Source organism: Pogona vitticeps, chromosome 2, assembly GCF_051106095.1.
Source record: "Pogona vitticeps strain Pit_001003342236 chromosome 2, PviZW2.1, whole genome shotgun sequence".
Classification (NCBI taxonomy): domain Eukaryota; kingdom Metazoa; phylum Chordata; class Lepidosauria; order Squamata; family Agamidae; genus Pogona; species Pogona vitticeps.
The window spans coordinates 162,407,110-162,431,181 of NC_135784.1; the positions used below are offsets into that span (position 1 = coordinate 162,407,110).

Here is a 24,072-nt window from a genome sequence, read left to right on the forward strand (position 1 = left end):
CAATTAGTCTTTCTTTCTCTCTCTTTGCTTTTTTGAAGAATGACACAACTGCTTACTGGAGTTTGTGAACTCACCTTGAAGGCTGTCTGGAAATGTACAGAAGCCTTCGAGCACTCTTTGAAGGGTATCCAGCAGCCGGAGCCTCCAAGCTGTTGTAGGGCAGCAGTTAAGGCTCAAACTATGGGCTTTCTGCACAACTGCAACTAAATAACCGCCTCCTTTGCATTCTGGGGAACGACTTGCAGTGGAGACCCTGGTATGCATAACTCAGTCTATCTGGGTGGAAGAATGTGAGAACTTGATCCCACTAATAATAAGAAACTGTTGTACTGTGTTCTGCTTTTTCTTAAAAAACAAAACAAAAACAGTTTAAAATAAAGTGCCTCCATGATGTAAACGGAAACACAGATTACTTTTCCATGGAAGCAGGCTACCTAGTTGGAAAGTGATGTTAAACACTGTTCAGCTGGAGGGTCATTTATTTTAGTACACATTTGAAAACATGATTTATTTCAATGCTTTCCACATATCTGAACGCTTTTGTAGCTACCCAAAGAACCACTTTGGGTAACCAGCAGAAAGAGGGGGAGATGGCAGCAGCAAGAAGAGTTGCAGGGAGTGAGGAAGGAAAGAGGGGTGGATGAGCATAGGGAGTCTGAGGGTAAGGGGTGGGCACAGCCAGTCCATTGCAGGGTTGGAGAGGCAAAAAGCTGTTTTTGGGCAGGAAAAGAAAAAAAAGAAAAGAAAAAAAAAAAAAAGGGGAATCAGAGGTACAGATCTTCGTGGATCCACGTGATTTTTATGTAGGATCACATCTCCATCATAGGCACCATCTCTGCCTATTTATTTATTTATTTATTTATTTATTTATTTATTTATTTATTTATTTATTTATTTATTTATTTATTTATATCCCGCCTATCTGGTCAAGCGAGGACCACTCTAGGCGGCTAACAACCTTAAAAATAATACGATGTAAATAAACAGTTCTAAATCATAAAAACACTACATCCCATGCTTGGATCAATGTTTTTGCAAATTGTCCCTTCGGGTAAGCAGCAGAGGTGGGCAGGATTCAGCAGCAGCAGCAGCAACAAGAGCTGCAGAGGAAGGAGGGAGGGATGGGCACAGGGCGCCTAAGAGGAAGGCAAGGATGCAACTAGTCCAATGCAGGGTTGGGGAAGGGAGAGTTGTCTTTGGGCAAAAAAAAGGGGTCAGAGCCACAGATCCTCATGGATCCACATGATTTTTTTAATGTAGGATTATCCCCCAAACAATCTCAATCATAAGCACTGTCTCTGGCCACAGATTGGACATAGGTTTAGGGATGATCCCATGTTAAAATCATGTGGATCTATGAGGAACCATGCTAATAACTTTCTTATAATTAACCCATTTTTACAGTATCACCTTGTTATAATTAAGTCATTTTTTACTGTAACAAAAGGCTTGTTGAGATGGAGCATTTGCTCTTGAAACAGAACCCAATTTGTTGCTGATGGTTTTGGAATTTGTCTTGCATGTTAGCCAATGTAAGTCTAATTCTGGCTGATCTGTGATTTCCTCCATGAGCTTCTGTGCTTTTTTTTTTTGTACTTGCCCACTTTTGTTCTGAGCATCATACCAGGGAGAGGAGGCTAGCACTACAGCACTTCCAATTGTCATGTCAAAAGCTCCCAGTCAATTTTCTCCTTTAATTAGTTGCAAACATTTAAAAAAGGAAAAAAGGTCCTAAGGAAATGATCCATCAAGGAAGTAGATTTATGAAGATTATTTCTCAGGATCTGACAAACACTTCCTGAGGAGAAGCAGTTCTTAAGGGACTTCTTTCTGTGGATTCTGTGAGATCTCTTCAGCCCCTTTTAGAAGGAACCACATCCAACCACAGTCATTTGGACAAAACTTTTGTCGTGTCTGGATAAGCCTACATTGCATAACACCAATAATGTAATGACAGTAGTTCCCAGCCATGGATAACTCAAGTGTTCTTGGACTATACAACTCTCAGAAATCCCCATCAGCACAACTGATGATAAAAGCTTCTGAGAATTACAGTCCAAGAATGCCTGAGTTACCCAGGGTTGGGTACCACTGTAACAAGAAATAACTTCGTTCCTTTTATAGTGCAACTACAGTATAACTCATCATTCTGGACTACTCTCTCTCTCTCTCTCTCTCTCTCTCTCTCTCTCTCTCTCTCTCTCTCTCTCTCTGTGTGTGTGTGTGTGTGTGTGTGTGTGTGTGTGTGTGAGAGAGAGAGAGAGAGAGAGAGAGGGCAGTTGCAAGTGAGTTATCTTGTAACATTCTGATGTTCTTTTTTAAAACAATAGAAGTAATTAGTTTAGTTTGTTTGAATCATATGTAAATAAAGATGTTGTCCAGTACCTCATTGGACTTCCACTGAGCAAAAAGCCCCATTAGTGTAGTAATGTGGGATCTTACTACTTGCATAAGCATTGCAGTTGTAGAAGATGTTGGCAGCTCATCTTCAACCTGAAAATCTCCCAAGCCCTAGGAATCTTAAGACTTATTATATAAAGTTGTGTGTATGTAGCCATAGAAAGTATGTTACTGTTTCAGTGCTGTGAGACTAGTATCGAAATGGATCACAGGTTCTCATCTCAGTTTTTGTATCTCTGTTATGTGACCTATTTTATTGCTGGTAATTAACTGTTTGAGGTGGGAGGGTGTCTGTGAACAAGGACAGGCCTATCACTTAACATCTATGAGAGTGATGCATTATTATAAGCAGGATGCAATGGTCATCATGGATGAGTGAGATAATATATTAAGAGTGATTTTACTGGGTAAAACAACAAGAGATTTTTCAGTCACCATTTACAGTTCAGTTTAAGAATAAAGGCTCTACTACAACAACAATACAGTTGTGCCCCGCTTTACGATTACCTCATTAAATGACTAAATCACTTCACGATGATGTTTTTGCGATCACTATTGCGATCGCAAAACGATGTTTCAAAGGGTGATTTTCGTTTGACGATGATTGGTTCCCTCTTTGGGAATTGATTCTTCGCATTACGATGATCTAAAACAGCTGATCATTGGGTTTCAAAATGGCCACCCGCTGTGCAAAATGGCTCCACGCTGTTTTTAGGATGGATTTTTCGCTTAACAGGGATCGGAAAATGGCCACCCTATGGAGGATCTTCGCTGAACACTGACGTATTTCACCCATTGGAATGCACTGAATCGGTTTTCAATGCGTTTCAATGGTTTTTTTTCCTCGCTTGATGACGATTTCACTCTACAGCGATTTCGCTGGAACGGATTATCCTCGTCAAGTGAGGCACCACTGTAATGGAAAGCATGATCATAATTCAACATGGGCATGGATAAATTGAGATCTCTAAAGAAAGAAACTGAAGGCTTGATTCTTGCTGCACAAGAACAAGCACTCCAAACCAATGTGATGAAAGCTAAGATCCAAGGAGTTAGTTATAACAGGAAATGTCGACTCCGCCAAGAAAAAGGTGAAATGTGTCACACCTCATCTGTGAATGTCCAAAGATTGCACGAACAGATTACAAAGTCAGACATGATGGAGTGGCAAAGTTAATACACTGGTTATTATGCAATATATTTAGCCTCCAAAAACTCATGGGAACATCAGGTAGAGAAGGTGTTAGAAAATGAAGAAGTCAAGATCTTGTGGGCTTTCTGGATCCAAATTGATAGATACCTTGAACATAACACAACAGACATCGTAGCAATAGAAAGAAGAAATGTCTGGACCACTGACATTGTAATTTTAGAGGATGCCAGAGTTGAAAAATAAAGAATTGGAAAAACTAACAAAGTACAGAGACCTGGGAATCAAAACATCTCGCCTCTGGAAGAAACATACTTCAGTGGTCCCCTTAGTCATTGGGGCTTTGGGAACAATAGCAAGAAATTTCACACAGTACTACTGTGTTTCCCTGAAAATAAGACATGGTCTTATATTAAATTTTGCTCCAAAAATGCATTAGGGCTTATTTTCAGGGGATGTTTTATTTTTTTTTTTTCATGTACAACAATTTATATTTATTCAAATGCAGTCATGTCATCTTCTGGTTGCTGTGCAATGATGGAAGGTGGGGTTTCACTTAACTGGAGCTTATTTTTGGGGTAGGGCTTATATTATGAGCATCCTGAAAAATCATACTAGGGCTTATTTTCAGGTTAGGTCTTATTTTCAGGGAAACAGGGTATAAGTAGTTGCAGATCTCAGAAATCACACGATCAGAGCTACAAAAACCGTCAATATTAGGAACAGCATACATAGCATTGATATTTAACAGATACTTAGGTTTTTGGTTAAAACATGTTATCTGCTATATAATACCAGTCAATGTTTTTATAATTTTTACTGTGTCTGGGGTTTTTAAATGAATGAATGAATGAATAAATTAAATTAATACTACCATTACTATTACTATTACTTCTTCTACTACTAACAATACTACTACTACTACTACTACTACTACTACTACTACTACTGATGATGATGATGATGATGATGATGATGATGATGATGATGATGATGCAGCATTTGGGGAAAAGAATATTTGTTTGCTTTTTGAGAGTGTAGAACAGTGATTCCCAGCCTTGGGTCCCTAGATGTTCTTGGACTAAAACCCCCAGAAATCCTGGCCAGCACAGCTAGTGGCGAAGGCTTCTGGGAGTTTTAGTCCAAGAACTTCTGGGGACCCAAGGTTGGGAACTGCTAGTGTAGAGAGTGTGGGTCCCTATGGTTCAGGAGGGGGCAGAGGTCATTTCCAGACTCATAAAAGTTATCCACCTGGGACCAAGAGCCTTCCAATTTTACAATGTATGACTATAAATAGCTGTAGTGACAATAAAAGCTCTCTCTCCCCCCTCTTTCTCTGTGTGTGTTGAGATCCATGTATGCCACCTGATGTTTCTTGGAGGAAGGGCATGATAAAAATGCAATATATCCCACGCTAATCTTTCCAGTTGAGACAAACTTGAGTAGATATTGTCATGGATTTAAGAGTTAAGACTGTGCTTCTGCTGCCCCCCTTAACTTGGCCTCCACCCTAGGAAATCTAATTGTCAGATTTCATGCTGGATTTATTTCTTTTGCTCCAAGAAAGAAAAATGCTGAACTTTGTGGTGAGATGGTGGGTGTGGAGAGATACCTGTTCTTTCGTTTGAACAATGCATGTCAGAGGGTTACCTTTTGGATCCCTCTGAAAAGACCCATCTGCCAGCAACCTTTTTTAAAAAGGGAGGGATGGGGATGTACCTGAGCCAGGGGATTATTTTTCCTGGCAGGCCTGGGGAATGTCAAGAGTACTTGTCATGCAAGGCTTGTAGCAAAACCAATCAGTTGACAGAAGGGTGATGCAGGTAATCTGGGGTTGTCAAGAGTTCACTGTCATATTGCGGGTTTTTCGGCACTTCAGGGTGTGTTTCAGGGAAGGTCAGTTTCTGGCACAGAGTCAGAGGGAGGGTGCCAAGCACACCTAGGCTCAGGAATATTATAATAACAATAAAAAAGTAAGCACTTTATTTTCCACTCCCCTGTCAGCTAGCCAACCCTCCGAACGGATAAAAAGGTTGATATTTTTACCCTGCTGTCAGAGGGCCTCAGTGTCATTCATTACTGGGAACTCTTCCTTGGAAACTCCACTGCCGTCAAGACAAACTCGCTTGCAATCAGCTACCATGTCTCGTCAGTCCTATGCCCGAAGCATTGGAGGAGGGAACAGGGGCTTCAGTTCCAGTTCTGTTTCCTTAGGGGGTGGAAACAGAGTCAGTTTCAGCACCACGTCCACATCCCGTGGATGCTCCGCTCGTGGTGGAGCTATTGGTGGTTTTGGCAGCAAGAGCCTGTATAACCTAGGTGGCAGCAAGAGAATCTCCATGGGTGGATTTGGTGGCAGTGGCTTTGGTGGGGGCATTGGTTCTTGTGGCCAGGGAGGTGGCGGAGGCTTTGGAATTGGTGGTGGCTTCGGTGGAGATGTTGGTTATGGCTTTGGTGGAGGGCTCGGTGGTGGCTTTAATGGTACCGGTGGTCCCTGGTTACCAGTATGCCCACCTGGTGGGATCAAGGAAGTGACCATCAACCAGCACCTCCTGCAGCCCCTCCACATAGAGATTGACCCACAGATCCAAAAAGTACGTGAAGAAGAGCGGGCGCAGATGATGACCCTCAACAACAAATTTGCCTCCTTCATTGACAAGGTGAGATGATTGCGAGAGTATGAACTTCTAGGACTGTTTCTTTTCTCTTGTGCTATATTTTCTGTCCTTCTTGTTATGAGAATGTTTCAAGAGCACTGTGTGTAGGATCTGGACTGATTATGATTTTACAATGAATGTCAAGGCTGGTAAAGTTTGAAGTTATTGAAAAGTTTTGATTTATAGCTTTAAACTGAATCTCAAATTGAGGATCAGATGTGACTCCCAGGGAGACCAAAAGTGGTTCCCAAGAAATTTTCATAAGTAGGAAAAGAACTGAAACCTTTGGATGGGTATTGCTTACTTTACAAAATCTACGCAATTGTAACTCTCGTGGTTCTTGCAAGGAATCCTGGGAAATAATGGAGGCCCCAGACAGTCTGAAGTCCTTCTCCACTAATCTCTGCTTCCCAGAATGCCCTGGGAAAAGGCTCGAGAGTGGAACGACTTCTGTGTTATGGATTTATCCTTTGTTGATATCACATACCATTACCAGTTTCTCAGGGGGACATAGAAGGAGCCTCTCCAAAGAGTGGAAAAGGATTGCGAGTACACGCAGGTGTCTCCTGGGCAACGTTTTGCAGCCAACCAATCCTCCATTTCCAGAAGCAGTGCACTGCAAACGTGCTTCTCCTATGAATAAACAATGGCCCATTTTTCATGCTAGCAATACTAAAAATTGCAAACTGAGATATATGCTGGAAAAGGTGGACAACTCTTTCTTCTCTCAGGAAAGTCCTGTGCCCAAATCCAGAGAAATCAGGTGTGTTGGTTCTATAATGAACCTTTTCTTTGGGGCAGATAGACAAGAATAGAACCTGGTATGTTTCCCATCAGACTATGACTGTTTAATGCACACTGTGTTTAGCACACCTAATCCTTCTGTGCAGTACAGTATTATTGTCCCCAAGGAGAGTGTTTGCATTGGTGATGCAACCAATAGATCCGCCCCTTTTGGTCTACAAAGATTTTGAGGAGGAGTAAATGATGGTGGGTTTCTTAAAGATTTTGACAGTGCAGAGGGAGTTGTGGAATGAATGGCAGTGTCTGGATGGACAGAGGTACCCAAGTGGGGGTTAGAAGAAGCTCTTAGTGTAATACTATGGCTCAGAAAGAGCAGTAAGCAAAGCTGGGTTGATAGTCATATTCAGTGCCTCTTTCAGAAGCCGCTGGCCAGACTGGAGCTCTTGTTGATGTTAAATTCTCCAAAAATGGTGGTACCATTTATCATAAGACAGGCATTGGCTATGTTTTCATTTTCAGGAAACAGATTGGCTATTAACAAAACATTATTTTTACTGCAGATTGAAAGGTCAAGAAAGCAGACTGGGCAGTGTAATCAAGAGTGTCTTTGACATGGCAGCCACAACGCTGTGCATATGGAGCCCTGACCTCTGACCTTCAGAAGGCTGAAGGTCCAACTAGACAGGGGACACAGTTCACATTTAGGATTTCCTCAGGGTTGTGTGCCTTAGACTTGCAAATGAAACCTGTGCTTACATCATAATGACCAGTTGCAAAGTAACTTGCAGGAACAAAAATATCTTTCCTTACTATTTAAGCAAGCTCCATCTCTAATGGCATGCTAAGCATTTTGTCTTATTTTACCTTTAGTTTCCCAGGGCTGCCCTAACAGGAAGGGCAGCTTTGAGGCAAAAACTCAGCTGGAGGAAGGCCCTGGTGACGTCTCTGGATCCTGGTAGTGAAGGGAGGGTTCCTTGATATTTTTTTTTGCTCTGAGATACCTTAATTCTTCTCAAAAGTCTTCTACATTTTATGGATGAAAACAAGATTTTTATTGTTTTTTTATCACATGTGTCTTGCCATCTCTAAAACCATTGCCAAAACTGACCACTGTGTCTTCTTTGCTGCTTCTTTCTTGCTGGAGGCTGCATACTTCCACGCAGTCTGACGCAAAGAAGCTGCTTGTTCACTTGCTAAAGGATATGCTAGGAGAAAAATAAACTTGCCTCCTGTACTACCAATGACAGTCTTTGGATACTTGACTCGTTGGAAAAATAGGCTTCACACATCTTGCCATTGCGTTAATGAGCTAATAAAAGATAAGATATACACACACCAACCTTTCTGCTGACATTTGATATCTGGATGAAGGAATGGCAACCTGCAGATGTTCAGATGCTGTTGAACAACTCTCATTGCTCCTGACCATTGGGCATGCTGGTTAGAACTGATGGGAGTTGCAATTTAACAACATCTGGAAGGCCACCGATTGTCCACTTTCATTCTAGAGATAGAGGGGAAGAGTCAAACAGGATGCAAGGGGACTCCAGAAATTGACACTAAAAGCATTTTACAAACGTTATCTCTCTGACTCTCTCCTAGAGGTCAGTACAGAATCAAAATAAGAGTAGTGACACATTAGGGGCAGGTACTAGAAAATATATGGACTATTTCTGCTTCCTAAGGATCACTGAAACAAAAGTAAACACTTTTTCTGATTGACCACTCTTCACGGTTTCTTCCCCCCCCCCCGTCCCATTTAGGTTCGCTTCCTAGAGCAACAGAACCAAGTGCTGGAGACCAAGTGGAAACTTTTGCAGGAACAAGGCACTGGGAGGCAAAAGAATTTTGACCAGCTCTATGAGATATATATCAACAACCTCAGGAAACAGCTAGAAGGCCTCCAGAATGAAAGGAGAGGACTGGATTTGGAACTTAAAAACTTCCAAGACCTTGTGGAGGACTACAAGAACAAGTAAGAGAATAGTTTAGCCCACCCAAATTCCAGAGATTTCAACTTTTTCCCCAATGTAGATCCCCACCCCACACCCCATGGGAAGAACAGGAAGAACTTTGCATATGTTATAAATCAAGGACCAAAGATGGAGAGGTGGGATGTTGCCTAGTCCTCTATGATGAGGGCCTTTTTTGAATGTCACAATACTGACTCTGGAGAAAGTACTTCACTGGAAGAAATGACACACATCATGACATGCAACAACTAAATTGCATTAAGTGATTCAATGTAGGGAAAATGTTGTAATAAAACAAGCATTGTTAGAATGAATCCTGTCATGGAACAGCAAGGAGTTAGTAATGGGGACCCTGTCCAGTTAAAGATGGTAAGGATCGTTTAGGTAAAAATTGGGTTGGTTGAAATGGGATTATCCAACTGTCCATAAGGTATATTAAAGTGAACTTGATGAAGGCTGACATTGGAAGATCAGTTTGTTATATTTGAGGTATCCTGGGATAGGATATGGTTCGTCTTGTCTGAAGGTCAGTGTAACTGTTTTCAGAGAGTCAACAAAACTGCATTTTCTATATGGTTGAAATTTTGTTAAGCTTTTGGTGGTTGTTTCTTTAATTTATATGCTTCCCTTATCTCAAGATGGAGAATGAAGGATGTGTAATTTTAAAATTGTTTTAGGGAAAACTTATAAAATGGTTGAGTTCCAAGAACTCTTAACTTTGAAATGTGAGATCTTGCAAAACGTGCAGGAATATGAAGGTGCTAAATTACAGATATGGGCTGAGAAGCCCTTGGCCCTTTAGATATAATGGTCTACAAACCCCGCCATCCATGGTGCTGACTCTGTCAACACATGGTGGTCAAAAGGGCAGAAGGGACATTGGAGAAGGTCTGATCTGCCCATCTTCTCCTTTCCTTTTCATCCTTAATGCAGAAGCAAATCCTGTGCTTTACTAGATACCTTTATCAGGGATGCTTGTGATGGGGAAGTGGATTATAATCAGAAATGCTCATAATGAAATAAATCTGTTGGTCTTGAAGGTGCCATGACCTGACTCATTTGTTTTAAGCTTTGTTGTATGAGCATTGTGACCCTGGTTAATGATCTCAACAAATCTGCAAGTACATTTTATCAAAAGCATTTATAGAACCCTTGGCAGCCTTTTGTGCTCAGCTTACAAATGTCTAAGAAGCAGTTGCTTGTGGAAAGACACAGGAGGTGGAGGTTTATATCAGCCCCTTGTCTGGCTCCTCTCTTTAAGCTCACACATGAGCAGGAGATGGCCTGCTTTGGCTGATCATGTTCTGTCAGTCACAAAGATCCATGTGGGAGATATGGGATACCCATTTGCTGGCCTGCCCCATACCAAAACAGGTATTGTTATGCAATGCTGTGCAATAGATAAATACACCTGCAAACCATGTTAATCAGAATGGTATTTTTTTTAAAAAAAAATCTTTGGCTGATGTCAAAAGATGTGGAATGCTTCTGGCAGAGAAGAGAGTCAAAAGAATGGAAAGAACAATGTATGAGTCATAAACCTGAGAATGCTTCAGAAACCACAGAATGAATGGGATTAGATTTTTCTCTCTCTTTCTCTTGCATGACAAGCAAATACAAAAAGGCTTTTGACTGTTAGGGCAATTTAGAAAGTAAGGACTGGATTTTGCTAAGTGCCATCAGTCTGTCCTTATCAAAATAAAAGAAAAGTCTGGGTCATGGTATTGAAATCCCTATAGATGAAAGAAAGACAAACAATTGCTAAGCAGCTAAGGATTTGCATATATATTGTTTAGATTTTTAAAAGTATTGGTTTTCTTGCTCAAAATTCAAGTCCTCAAAGAATTTCAAATAGTTTGACTAGGATAGGAGGAATCTAGATCTGTCCTTAGGTAATCCAGGTGTTCTTAGACTGCAGTTCCCATGAGCTCTTGCTATCACAGCTGGTGGTGAAGGCTTCTGGGCATTGCAGTCCAAGAACACCGGGGTTACCTAAGGTTGAGAACCACTGGTGTAGAGAATGGAAGGGTAATTTGGAGTTTATGTGTAGAAGGCACACAAAGGTGTAACCACCATGGAGAAGGAAGCATACAGATGGAGAAGCAAATGTACTGAAACATAACACAAACTTCTCTTGCATTCACCAGATATGAAGAAGAAATTAACAAGCGCACTTCAGCCGAGAATGACTTTGTTCTCTTGAAAAAGGTCAGTGCCTCAGTATTTTTTGTGATTGCTTTGTGTAAAAAGATGATGATGATGATAATAACAACAACTTGTATTTGATATGCAAGGTTATTTTCTAATTACTGCCTCCCCCAAATAATCAGCTCAATATGAAACAGGAAGTGCTTTTCCATACTAGAACCATTGCTTACTTTGGGATGCTAATGATAAGAGTATAGTTTGGGCTAACCAAGTGGCCATCTTCTACATAAGAAGTATGGAAGCTCTGGTCTGGTATTATGAACAGGAAGTGTACTAAATACTCAAGGAGAGAGTGTGTGTGCTAGCTCTTCCCCCTCTGGTGCAGCTTCCATTGCTCTTCTCGTGGGGACATGTTTCTAAACATGGAAACTCTGGAAGCCACAGAGAACACAGATTTTTTTTCCAGACTTATGGATCCTATGGACAGCCACTGTGCATAGAGTAGGCTTTACTCTTCAACAGAGGAAAGCAATGGAAATACACAAGGAAGGAGGAGGGCCTAGCACATCAGCACCACCTTCCTCTTGTGTTCATAATGCCTGAATAGGAATACTGTCACGGTAACGCTGATTTTTATGATGTGTAACCAAATTAACCAACACACATGGAGACACACATATGTGAAACACAGTCCACCATGTTTATGACATCACAGATGTCATTTTTCTGATGGAGGGGAAAAATTCTGGAGGCAAAAGAGAGTATTATTAAAACTCTGGGCTGAATGCCTATAAAGTCTCAGTGCCTTGTCCCATTGCTCTCATGTCCACCAATAGAATTAATTTCAGCCCACAGCAACCTTCATTGCATGCATTACCCTCTTCTGTGATTGAGGAAAGAGCTCTCAAGATGGCACAAACTTCCTACAGTGTCCATGTCAAACTGGACACTCCAGAACTGTGGCACCATTTTAGAGGATTTTACAAAATTGTATCAACAGACAGACTTTCTCTGTGATCTAGGTAGCTGGCTGTATTTACCTTTTGAAAGAGGATAGGAAGCAATACGATAGTGTTACCTGATACAGATAAAGTTTTTATCCGCCAATGGAGTCTAATGAGACTCAAGAAATGGCTTTCTCCTCAAACTAAGAGCTGAGTCTTGGTGGAAAAGAATGTGGAGATCTCTGTTGCCATCATCCTCCAGTTGGCCCATGACATTTTACAGGCATGTAGCTATGAGGAATAACAAAAAGCATTCTTTGCTTCTTTGCTGTGGTTTCAGCAAAGGTACAAGATGCTGTTCAAGTTGGCTTTTAGCAGAACTAGTGGACTCATTTAAAGGAAATCATTAAATCTATCATTCTGGTCTTTCCTTCAGGATGTGGACGCTGCTTATATGAACAAAACAGAACTGCAGGCAAAGCTGGATAACTTGGTGGATGAAATTAACTTCTTGAAATGTCTCTATGAAGCTGTAAGTCATCTTGCTGTTTGCTTTTGGGCATTTGCAATGACCTATATGGATAAAATCATAGAATAATGGCATTGGAAGGGGCCTATAAGTCCACAGATGTAGGAATCCACATCGAAGCAGTTCTGACAGATGGTTGTCCAATTTTCTCTTGAATGCCTCCAGCGTCGGAGCACCTCCCAAGATAATTGGTTCCATTGTTGTACTTCTCTAACAGTTAGGAAGTATGGGGGAAGGCATTTTTGTTGTAGGGTAGGAGAGTGGAGGAATTCTCAAGCCAGTTCTTCTCCCATGTTGAATTTCCTTGTAAAAGTGAATGGCCACATCAGGATAAATGAAAAGAGCATTGTGAACATGGTTGAGATTTTCCTGCAAGATTTTAACACCCTTTACAGCTTTTAAGAATTGACAAAGAATTATATTGGACATGCATGTGTGAGTAAGTTGTCTTAACAGCGAACTCAAGTAATATCTTGGCACTTATCTATTGATTTAGTCACCTATTTTTCAGAGTTATATTCTACCTTTTCTCCAAGGAGCCCAGGGCAACATGCATAGTTCCTCCTTGATTTTATTTTTACTACCCTGTGCAGTACCCTCTGAGACAAAAAAAAAAAAAAAAAGAGAGAGAGAGAGATGCCTTTTCAAGATTGCTCAGAAAACTTCATGGCTGGGCAGAGGCTTAAAGTTGGGTTTTCAACAGCCCTCAGCTAGAAGTTGGGAGTTTGATTCTTCACTGTACCCCCCACAAGAAGAGCTGGCCCATGTGGTCCTGGGGCATGCTGCACAGTCCAAAGGGTGCCCCCAGAAGAAGGGAATGGTAAACCATCTCTGAGTATCCTCTAACTTGGACACCCTGAAAAGGGTCACCATAGCTTGGAATAGACTTGACAGCCCACAGTTAACCTGGAATTCAGAAGCAATTTGATGCCAGCATCTGGAGACAATAGAAGGAAGAAAACTATTTAAGCCTCTGTATGTCTAAAGCCCCTTCAATCCCTCCCATCTACATGCTAGTTATTCTCCCTGCTGAAATTGGAGCAAAAAAAGAGTCTTTCCTCCACTCCAAGTCTGAATGGCCTTGCTGTTATTGATAGGGGCTCCATAACTTGGGGATAGGGGAGCAGAGAATATTGCTCTGCCTGTAAAGCATGCACCGATCCTTTGTGCTCTCTCTGCAATGTGTAGCTTCACATGTGAATGACACCATATGCCATTAAGATTTATCTATTTTATTAGTGTCTAATAACAGCAGCTTTTGTGGATTTTTTTTTAATTTAAATTTTTTATTATTGGCATGCCGAAAAAGAACGGAGCATAACATGACAATTAGACCTTTATCTGTTGAAAATACAGATAGAGGGCTCTCTAGGAAGACTGGAAGAGGTGAATCCAGAGAGGAAGATACACAGAGGGGAAGGATGGCATGTTTAACCTACCATCTGGATTTCTTTCTTCTTAGGAACTCAGCCAGGTACAGCAGACCGTCTCTGACACTTCTGTCGTCCTCCAAATGGATAACAACCGTAACCTGGACCTGGACAGCATCATTGCTGATGTCAAGGCTCAGTATGAAGAGATTGCCCAGAAGAGCCGATTGGAAGCAGAGTCGTGGTACCAGAGTAAGGTGAGCCTTCCAGGTGCTTGGTTTCTATCAAAGCTTGCTAATCTAAAATCAGATGTGTGGACAAAGTCCTCCTGGCATGAATGCCCATTATGGGGGGGGGGGGGAACATGGTGTTCATAACTGGGGGAAGCCAAAGGCACACAGGGCCTTGTATTGATTTAGAGATGGGTGGGCCTCATTCTGGTGTGTACAAGATATAAACCAGAATTCTCAAGGTCCATCGATTGAATGTGTTTCAAATGGACAAATTCAAAGGGCGAGCTGAGGATCTTTTCTTTAGAAGCATAGTTTTCCTGTGGGAGCTGAACCTGTGTAAGCAGAGTCTTGGTGTGTGTGGGGGGGTGGGGGAGGGTGGAATGGCTTTTTCGGACTGCTGAACTATCACTCAGTTAGGGCCTGTTGCAAATGACCCTCTTGTCAGACCTAATCTCTGACCCTTCCTTTCTTCCTGAATGGCAGTATGAAGAGCTGCAGCTAACAGCTGGAAAACATGGTGACAACCTCCGAGACACCAAGGCTGAGATCTCTGAGCTGAACCGGATGATTCAGAGGATACGTGCAGAAATAGATAATGTGAAGAAGCAGGTAAAGGGAAGATGTTTTTGCAGGATCGATCCAGGATTAAGCAGGGGTGGTGATAGAGTTCTCCTTGGAATTTCTCTGTGTTCAACATAGGGAAATTCCTTAGGTCAGTCATCAGCATCTTAACTGCCATGATGCAATCTGAAGCACACTTTAAAATATGGTGGTTTCAATGGATAAATCCTCAGACCTCCAGAACATGGAAAAGTTAGGGCTTGGGGGTAGCTGATCCAGCATTCCTGCCAGCATCATGGCCAGTATTTGTAAGCAGTGCAACAATATTTTAGTGGCTTCTACTGCATCTTCTGCTGTCTGAACAGCTTAGTGGTTTAAGTGCATGACTGTGGGGCCAGAGGCTGGAGTTCAGTTCCCCTCTGCACCTCCTGCAAGGACAGCCAATCCGTGTGGCCTTGCGCAAAATGCATAGTCCCAGGACGCCCCATAACTTTGAAGTCACAAAGGCAAGAAACTTGCTTAGAAAAGAAAAGAAGAAAAGAAGAAAAAGAGGGGGGAAAGTAGAAATAAGAGTCAGAGGAACTGGGATCTAGGCCTAATAATGTATTCAGTGGAAATTTTATCTTGAAGTTGTTATGTCATTTAATAGAAGACAGAAAATACAAGGGCCTGTTATGTAATCTTGTTAATGACTGTGTGTTACCCCTGAAGTCAAATTCATAAGAACCAAATGGAATTCATAAATGGTTCCTTTGAATCTGGGGTGTCACTACACCAAGGAAACATATTTATTTATTCATTCCATATCATTTCTTTGGTGCCTTTCTCCCAGAATTGGGTGACAAGGTGGTTTATAAAACAGTTTAAAACAATAGAAGAATGTTGTTGTTATTGTCATCTGTTCTGTCTTGCTTTTCAGTGTGAGAAGCTGCAGGCTTCCATTTCAGAAGCTGAGGAACGTGGTGAGCTGGCTCTCAAGGATGCTCGGGGGAAACTGGCCGAACTGGAAGAGGCTCTGCAAAAGGCCAAGGAAGAAATGACCCGTCTCTTGAGGGAGTATCAGGAGCTGATGAACGGCAAGATGGCCCTGGATATTGAGATTGCCACCTACAGGAAACTGCTGGAGGGAGAGGAGAGCAGGTAAGCACAAAGGGAAAGAGGCATATATTCGGCTCTCGCTGAAGAGATTAGGATGATGGTGAGCCCTCTGCCCTGGCCTCTGGGAAAGTGTTGGGAAGGACTGGATGTTCAGTAGATAAAAGCTAATTGGTGAGGGACTGAGCTTCGAGCCCATGAGTGAAGGCCTGCCTGCTGGAATGGAAATGGCAAGGTAGGCAATGCTTACTCAATGCCGAAAGGAGGAACATTTATGTAGCTTATTTATTGAATTTCAACCCACCTTTCTCCCCTATCAAAAAATGGTCCTGCCAAAGACTGAGACCTGGTTAATCTTGCTGGCATTATATGAGATAAAGTGCAACTGGAGAGGCACTGGAGGAGAGTTTTATGAAATGTTTTTTCAAAATTGTCTTATTTGTGAATAACAAAGAGAGAGAAAGAGAGAAGAACAAGAGAATAAAAGTGGCTTTTAAAACTATAACAATGGTAATTAAATGCTTTGTGGGTTTTTGAACTGTAGGGTAACTAATTTAACTACTTTTGGGGAGTTCAAAACTGTAACTGCAAGTAACTAATTTCTAAAAATAATTTAGAAAGTTCTAGTACATTCACATCCACTATGCAGATTACTCAATTTTAGAAATTACTGAAAATCATGATGACAGGCTGAAGTGTCATGCCTGTCCAGGTTGTAAGGGCCAGAAGTCTTGAAGCTGTGTCCTAGATTTTTAAATTAAGGCCATGCTGACATGTTCAAAGAATTGTCTTCTGAAGCTGAACAAATGAAAAGATCCAAGCTGAGCTTTTATGCACCAGGCACTTTTCCCACGGCACGACACTGAGATCTACAGTGGTAGATCTTACTGTGCTTTCTCTATTTATTATTTATTTTATTTTTTAGTTTTTTTATTTTACTAGATTTCTATTCCGCCCATCTACACCAAAGGTCTACTCTACTGAAAGCAAGACAACTTCAAGGGATGAGTTCCTCTTGATGGAATATTGCTTGCCTTCTCTATGTGAACAAGTCTGCTTGGATCTGGTCCATTACTTAAATATCTGTTGTTGTTTTTCCCCAGGATGTCCGGAGAATGCCAAAGCGCTGTGAACGTCTGTAAGTAACAACTCTGTCTCGTCCACCTCTGGTGAATTCTGGGAACCCCTACCCACCCACCACCTATAACTTTTCCAATCATTGCCAGGACCATGCGCTGCTGGTACAGCCATGTGGCAACATCAGTGTTACAGTGGCAGCCATCACAGTTGCGTGCCTGGTGGAAGTGATGCACGGAGGCTCTGAGTATGGTAGAAATCAACATTAACAGAATGTGGAGGAAGTGGAATGTGATTCCACCGTCAAGCGTGGGGAGGGTGACTTTATGCATCATCCTGAGATATACTTTTAGGCAACCACAAAGTGTTGATGCAGCTCGGAATAGTGCGATAGCAAAGCATGTGAAAGAGATGGAAGTTTCTGAAAGGCTGTTTTATCTATTTTCCAAAGACAGCATGAAAGCTACTACAAGGAACTGTATCATTTATCTGTACCATGCCCGTCTAATAGTTTACCTTGGACTGTAGAGGTGGGGTGCGCTGCTCATGTATTTATCCTGTGTGCAACTTGCCTAGAGCAAATCAAGAAAAGTTCCTAGTTGAATGGGGTTAATTTTGAAGACAGATCCATACTTGTTGTATTCAGCTCTTGGGCCCCTATGCCACAATCCCTCTCAACTGAGCTTCACCACTTCATGGATTATCCCTCTCACGTGGTGGCTCCATGCCAGCCAGTGTCATCCAGAAGGTATCTAGCTGTCGTAGGGAGGCTCCATTTTATTTTATTTTTTAAAAATACCTCAATAAGTAATATAACAACTACTAAAACAAATCAATTAGATTCAGCTAAACACAATGTAAGACCAAGAGCAGGAAGAAGCAGAAAAATATATGTTTTTGTCTTTTTTATCTGTCTTTTTAAAATTTTGTTTTAACTTGTAATGCTTGCACAGACTAACATGGCTACCTCTTCTACAACTACAAGCAGAACTGTATATTTATTGATTTATTTAATCTAATCAGTTTCTGTATCTGAAAGCGGAATTTAAAATAATGAATATTTGAAACAATGAATATTTCAAACTAGTGAAGATCTCTGGCTTTGCTTGGATTAAAAAAAACCCTTAGTGCCCTCCCCTAGTCTAGCATCTATTTGTCTTCACACTCTGCCCCCATTTCCCCCCTGGAGCTTGTCTTTTTTCTCCTTATTATTCCCATACCACCTAGTACTCACTTCCACCTCTGCAGAAATTGAGCTTTCTATTTTTAACATTGTGGGTATTGATTTCACAATGGCATTCAACCAATTGTTCACTTAGAAGGACATTGTTAGATGTTTTCTCCTCCCATTATAATGTTCCATTGCCTAAGCCAGTTTCTTTGAAATACCAATTATGAAGCACATTTTTGTATGATGAAATTTAAAAAGAATGGACAGAACCCTAGCTGACAACAGATAAATTACTAAGGGTGTGATCCGAGGGCTGCAAAGACATGCACCTCATTGCACCAGAAAGGCTCCTTTGCTTGAAGCTACCTCCCTTAAAGCAACTCTCCTGTCTGCTTTAGCATAGCTTGGAGTCAGGCTGGAGCACAATCCCTTGTATATTATGCAATTTCTGGGAAATAGATTCCGCTGGACTGCTCCACAAGTGGTCCATAGCAGTCTATTTCCCTCTGTGATCTTGCCCTATGTTTGTGGCCAGAGAGAAGATAGCTCCTAGCGTAACATCCCTAAGATGGAGGGACGTAACATCCCTAAGACGACAATCCCCCCAATTCAGGTGCTACTTAAATGTGATTACTAATAGGAACAATCAGGATCCATGGGAAATCAGTAGGAGCCAAAGAGTCATATCCAACAGTATGCAAATATTCACATTTCTCACTCTTACCATTTCAGCAATCTCTGGAGAGAAACAAAAACTTTCCAACATAGTTCACAGGCAGAGAGAATGGATGACAGAGTTGCAGTTTGTCCCATACACTTTACACAAAAGACTCCTTGCTAAACATTTAAAATCTGTCAAAATCATTCAATATTTTTGCAACAGGATGTCTCAATGTTTGGAAGAGACAGGTAGCTGGAAGGAAAAAGGGAAGACAAGAGTCCCGCAAATAGTTATGACCAAGGCCTAACTATGAAGTCATGCTCAGCTGGGGAACCAGTTCTCAGATATAACCTACCCAGTGATTTAAGCTGGGAAATCAGTGCTACCCTGTAAGAAATTGTGTTTCTTAGTGGGGCAGTGGAGGACATTCTCCTTCCTAGGGTCACCACAATTCGGAGGTGACTTGACGACATGTAACAACAACAAGCAGCTCTGACCATGCCCGAAGTCTTGCAAGCAAAGGAACTTCTGAAAATATTTATGAGATACTTTTAAAGGAACAGCTAAATCATCCGTTGAATGACTTTGCAATAATGATGGGTCTTACAGAATAGGATGTATGTGTGGATGGTTACTGTGTTTTTGAAAACGCAAGGGGGAGGCCCCAGCCGGTACTGCTTTTGGAGGCATTTTAAAAAAGAAAATTCAAAACCTTGTTTCAAAAATGGTGGTCTCATTTAAACAATATGATTGTATAATACAATTTGACGCCTCCCATGATTGTGAAGCCTGAGGTCTACTGGCCCCCTATAATAGGCCGTTTTTAGATCTTACCTTTGAATATGAGATAGCTATGGTTTCTTTCTTTTTAAAAAACATAACAAAACGGCTTTGCTGCTGCTTTGACCATTCAGTTGACCCTGCTTGTGTTGTGTACTTGGGGCAATATGCTGAGGGACAGACATGATTAAGTGTTATTCCTAGAGATGCTGGGGTGAGCGGAGGAACAGCACCCTGGCATTATGGCTCAACACTTAAAAAAACACAACCCTGAGACCTAGGCCTTAGTTAAAAATATTAGATGAGTGTGAACAATTCGTAACGATGATTGTTTTCCTTTCCCAGCCATGGTAGGTTCTACCACCCACATTTCTGGTGGTGGATATGGGGGCGGATATGGAGGAGGCTTGTCCTATGGAGGAGGATCTGCCAGCTTCGGTGGTTTCAGCTCTGGAAGTGGCCGAATTGGTGGAGGATATGGCTCTGGGAGCACCATTGTGAAGAAAACCACAACGTCATCCATCAGGTCTACAACAAAGAACCATTAAGGAACCAACTCAGCGACCACTTTAACCCTGGATTCTTCTGATGATCTCTCCTAAGTCACACTGGATCCAACCTTAGCAACCTTTCAGAAGGAAAGAAAAAAGGCCATTGTCCCTTATGACCACTAGGCCTTCTCTCCCAGAAGACCACTAGGCCTTCTCTCCCAGAATATTTTTTTTGTATTCTTTGACCTTAACTAAATCCAGGTGTAAGTTTTATACCTTCAGCTGTAGATCAGAAGATGCAAGTCAATTGAACACACACTACTACTTACTAAGGTTGTGTTTGCATGAACAAAGGTAAATAGGACGGGTGTGTATGTGTCTCACCTCTATGCTTTTCATACTCTTTAGTGATAGAAATACAGTGGAGAGGGTGAAGTTTGTCTTAGATACTGCAGAGCTTTGAAGTACTAGAAATGGTCTTTGTATGGTGGAGAATACAGCCTGGAAAAGCATTAGTTTTAGTAATGGAGAAGAAACGGCAAGGCTAAGGGCAACTTGATTCATATGATATTGAAAAGCATGCTCTGAACTTTAGTTTGTATATTTTAAGATGACTGAACGGTAAATCATGTGACTGTGGACCATACCCAAGTTACTGTTCATGTGGACGCAGCCTTTCAATTCCAGTTCTTTTATTACCATCAACAGATCATGTGACTTGTATTTCGCTCACATATTCATCTGGTACATTTCTATGGTGACCAGCCTGCAGTTGTACTGACTGCTCAGACGGTTTCAAAATAATATGATAAATAATGGCAGCTAAAAATTTGTGACACAGGATCAGGTCAAATGTAAACTTTTGTTATTCTGGCACATTTTGATGGGAGAGTTTAAGCACTTGTTCCAATTACTGCTTTTGAAATCAATGAGCTTTATACAAATGTCTATACATCCTCTGGCTGTTTGTTCTCACACTTGGTAATGGCCTGGAAATCTTTCTTTTGCTCATTTTAAGTTCTGGTGATTAGTCCTTTTCTGGGGTGTAACACTCTGCATCGCATTAAACTCTTACAAAAAAGAGAATTTTGGTTTCTTTTGGATTTTTCTTATGATGTTGTTGTTATTTAGTCCTTAAGTCTTGTCCGACTCTTTGTAACCCCATGGACCAGAGCACACCAGGCCCTCCTGTCTTCCACTGCCTCCCAGAGTTGAGTCAAATTCATGTTGGTCGCTTCGATGACACTGCCCAACCATCTCATCCTCTGTCGTCCCCTTCTCCTCTTGCCTTCACACTTTCCCAACATCAAGGTCTTTTCCAGGGAGTCCTCTCTTCTCATGAGATGGCCAAAGTATTGGAGCCTCAGCTTCAGGATCTGCCCTTCCAGTGGTATTTCTAGCTAATTTCTAGCTTTCTCATGATATTTCTAGCTAATAGTAGCATAAGCAGCTATAAGAACAATCTCATGAGTTGTTTTGTTAAAACAAAATCTGTGGTGCTCCCAAATGCACAATTGTTCTTTGTGAATATTTATTTTCCTCAAGAAAGTTTGTTTTCCTAAAATGTCTGAACCTGAACAAGAGATGGAATTGCATTTTAAAAAATAATTCAAAACGGTTTAAGATGTCAAATATCATGTTTTGAAACTGACTCCAAAGACAAAGGCTACTTAAACAAGTGGAGTATTAAGCCTTCTATAACTTTATTCCAGAGGTGGACAGCTTTAGTGGGCCTGGGGCCACATGTTCACCATATGATGGCAACATCTGACCTGGAAGTGGCCAAAATAGTCTCCTAAATAAAATGAAGAAGTAAACATAGGTCCACTTCTGCTTTTGATTTGAGGAAGTGTTGTGGGCTTAGGTGGCACTGCAAGCAGCAAAGCTGGAGGCTGGCTGTTCAATTCCCCACTGTGCCTCCTGTGAAGCAGAGCCAGCCTGTGTGACCTTGGGCAACCTGCACAGTCCCAGAATGCCAACTGAAGAAAGGAATGGTAAACTACTTCTGGGTAGTCTTCTCTTCTCATGGGATGGCCAAAGTATTGGAGCCTCAGCTTCAGGATCTGTCCCTCCAGTGAGCACTCAGGCTTGATTTCCTGCAAAATGGATAGGTTTGTTCTCTTTGCAGTCAAGGGGACTCTCAAAAGTCTCCTCCAGCACCACAATTCGAAAGCATCAATTCTTCGGCGGTCTGCTTTCTTTATGGTCCGGCTCTCACTTCCATACATCACTATTGAAAGATAGTTAAAACTAAATAACTTTAAACTTCGCAATTAAAATACTAATGATAAATTACTAAGCAAATCACACACCCACTTTATCTCCATACGCACCACACATATAAGCCAGCACATCAACTAAAACTTTGTTTATTGGAAGACTGTACTGTATCACGAATGGTCACAAGCAATGGGCATTTTAGTTCAACGACCCATAAGAGTTCCCTGCCTCTGGTGTAGTCCCTAAGGATGCAGCAGTACCACAGGGATGGGCTTGAGTTTTGTGCATAAGCAGGTAAAAGCTTCCCTGAGATGGGATAGTGATGCTGCGCTCTCCATGATGATTCACCATCTGCTGAGACTGCTAAATGATGGGCTAGTTATTCATCCTCATCTTGTCACTTGATGCCTAGCAACTGCTTAATCATCCATGAGGAAATGGGAAAGATGGGTTGCTTCCCTCAAGGAAATCCGCCCATGCCATCAGTTTTGCAAACTTGAATTCCTCTGACATCAGAGTGGCTCCAGTATTAAATCCAGCCTTGTAAGATGTAGGGAGGGAAACTGACACTATAAAAATGGAACTGGCCATTTATCTCAGAAGGACTGCGAAGCTTAAAATAAAATCAGAGCAAATGCTCTTGTAAAAAAAAATACAGTATGTTAGAAGACCCATGATGAAGAACATGCATGTCCTTGTGTGCTTTGCATAATTTACACAATGTCCCTGCTAGTTATGATTAAAAATAAATGAGAAATTCATTTCCAACTGTTTTTACCAATCTTTACCCAATTGGTGGACCCAAATGTCATCATGAGATATTTCTAAACTTAGGGATTCATTCTACATGGATCAACACCACCTTTAAAAAACGCATTGCAACAATATGCATGAAACTGCACACAATTAATATGTGCCTATTGGAAAATGGGTACCCATTGCGGTGTAGTGGACAGGGTGATGGACTAGGATTTAGGAGACCTGGGTTAGAATCTCCTCTTGGCCATAGAAACTCAGGGATGGGTGGGTTGGCACTGGTAAAACCAGTCCTTAAGTGTGTGAACCTGAAGACAATGGTTTCCAGCACAGAATGTGAAAGGAGCATATCGACTTGCCCCCTATCTGTGCTATCCTGCCACAAATGATTTCTCATCAATGGTTTTTCTCCTGTTGTGTTTTCTTCCAGGCACATCCAAGGAGAAAAAAATATCCGGAGAAGCAACTCTAGGGTAAAAAGCATAGGCAGAATTTGTCCTAGCCCATAACTCCTGAGAAGTGGGAACCTGTGGCCTCTCAGGTGGTGGTGCACTGCAATTCCCATCCTCCATTACCATTGACTAGACTTACTAAGGCTTCTGGGAGTTGTGGTCCACCTAGAGGGGTCCCTAGAGGACCCTAATGTGCTTGCTTCTAATTTTGAAACCATGCAGTTTTGTCACAGGCTATCAGGTCTGGTTGGGCTGCTTTTTGTGATGATCCTCAGAAAGGAAAAACGTTTTGAAAGCGAAAGCTTTGGCCGTTGCTCCATCGGCCAATTTTAGTAAGAGAATGCCTGAGATAATATAAGTTTTCACACCAAGGCATTAATTTCAGCAGTTGCCCCAATCTGAAGATGGGAAGAAGGTTAGAAAGGGATTAGGATCATGTTTTGTTCAGTATTACATTGTGGCCTAGTTAGCAAGCCTGAATCATGGCCAAATGAAAGCTGAGAACCAGAGTAAATGTATGGCCCAGGTGGGTTAAACATGAGGCAACCTTAGCTAGGATCCTAATTTTGTGGAATTAGGACTATTGTATTCAGATGTCTCACACACAGAGATGATACTGAGGTGACTAATTTACTGTATTTTCCATGTATAAGACTATAC

The 24,072-nt window shown here is 41.5% G+C and overlaps 1 protein-coding gene across 1 annotated transcript; it reads left to right on the forward strand.

The window, feature by feature from the left end:
* Window positions 1-822: 822 nt before the first annotated feature.
* LOC110090298 (keratin, type II cytoskeletal 5) lies at window positions 823-22,857 on the forward strand. The gene is made up of 9 exons (XM_020813921.3): window positions 823-6,210; window positions 8,715-8,926; window positions 11,072-11,132; window positions 12,453-12,548; window positions 14,008-14,172; window positions 14,632-14,757; window positions 15,629-15,849; window positions 16,908-16,942; window positions 19,839-22,857. Exons 1-9 carry the CDS (start codon window positions 5,692-5,694, stop codon window positions 20,039-20,041), a joined length of 1,638 nt encoding a protein of 545 aa, XP_020669580.3. The 5' UTR covers window positions 823-5,691; the 3' UTR covers window positions 20,042-22,857.
* The last annotated feature ends 1,215 nt before the right edge of the window (window positions 22,858-24,072 follow it).

What these genes read in the sequence shown, in the direction of transcription:
- LOC110090298 (XM_020813921.3), top strand. Translation starts at nt 5,692, where the DNA reads ATGTCTCGTCAGTCCTATGCCCGAAGCATTGGAGGAGGGAACAGGGGC. An exon ending in GTGGAGGACTACAAGAACAA is followed by an intron (nt 8,927 to 11,071) that starts GTAAGAGAATAG and finishes TGCATTCACCAG; the next exon opens with ATATGAAGAAGAAATTAACA. An exon ending in CCAAAGCGCTGTGAACGTCT is followed by an intron (nt 16,943 to 19,838) that starts GTAAGTAACAAC and finishes TTCCTTTCCCAG; the next exon opens with CCATGGTAGGTTCTACCACC.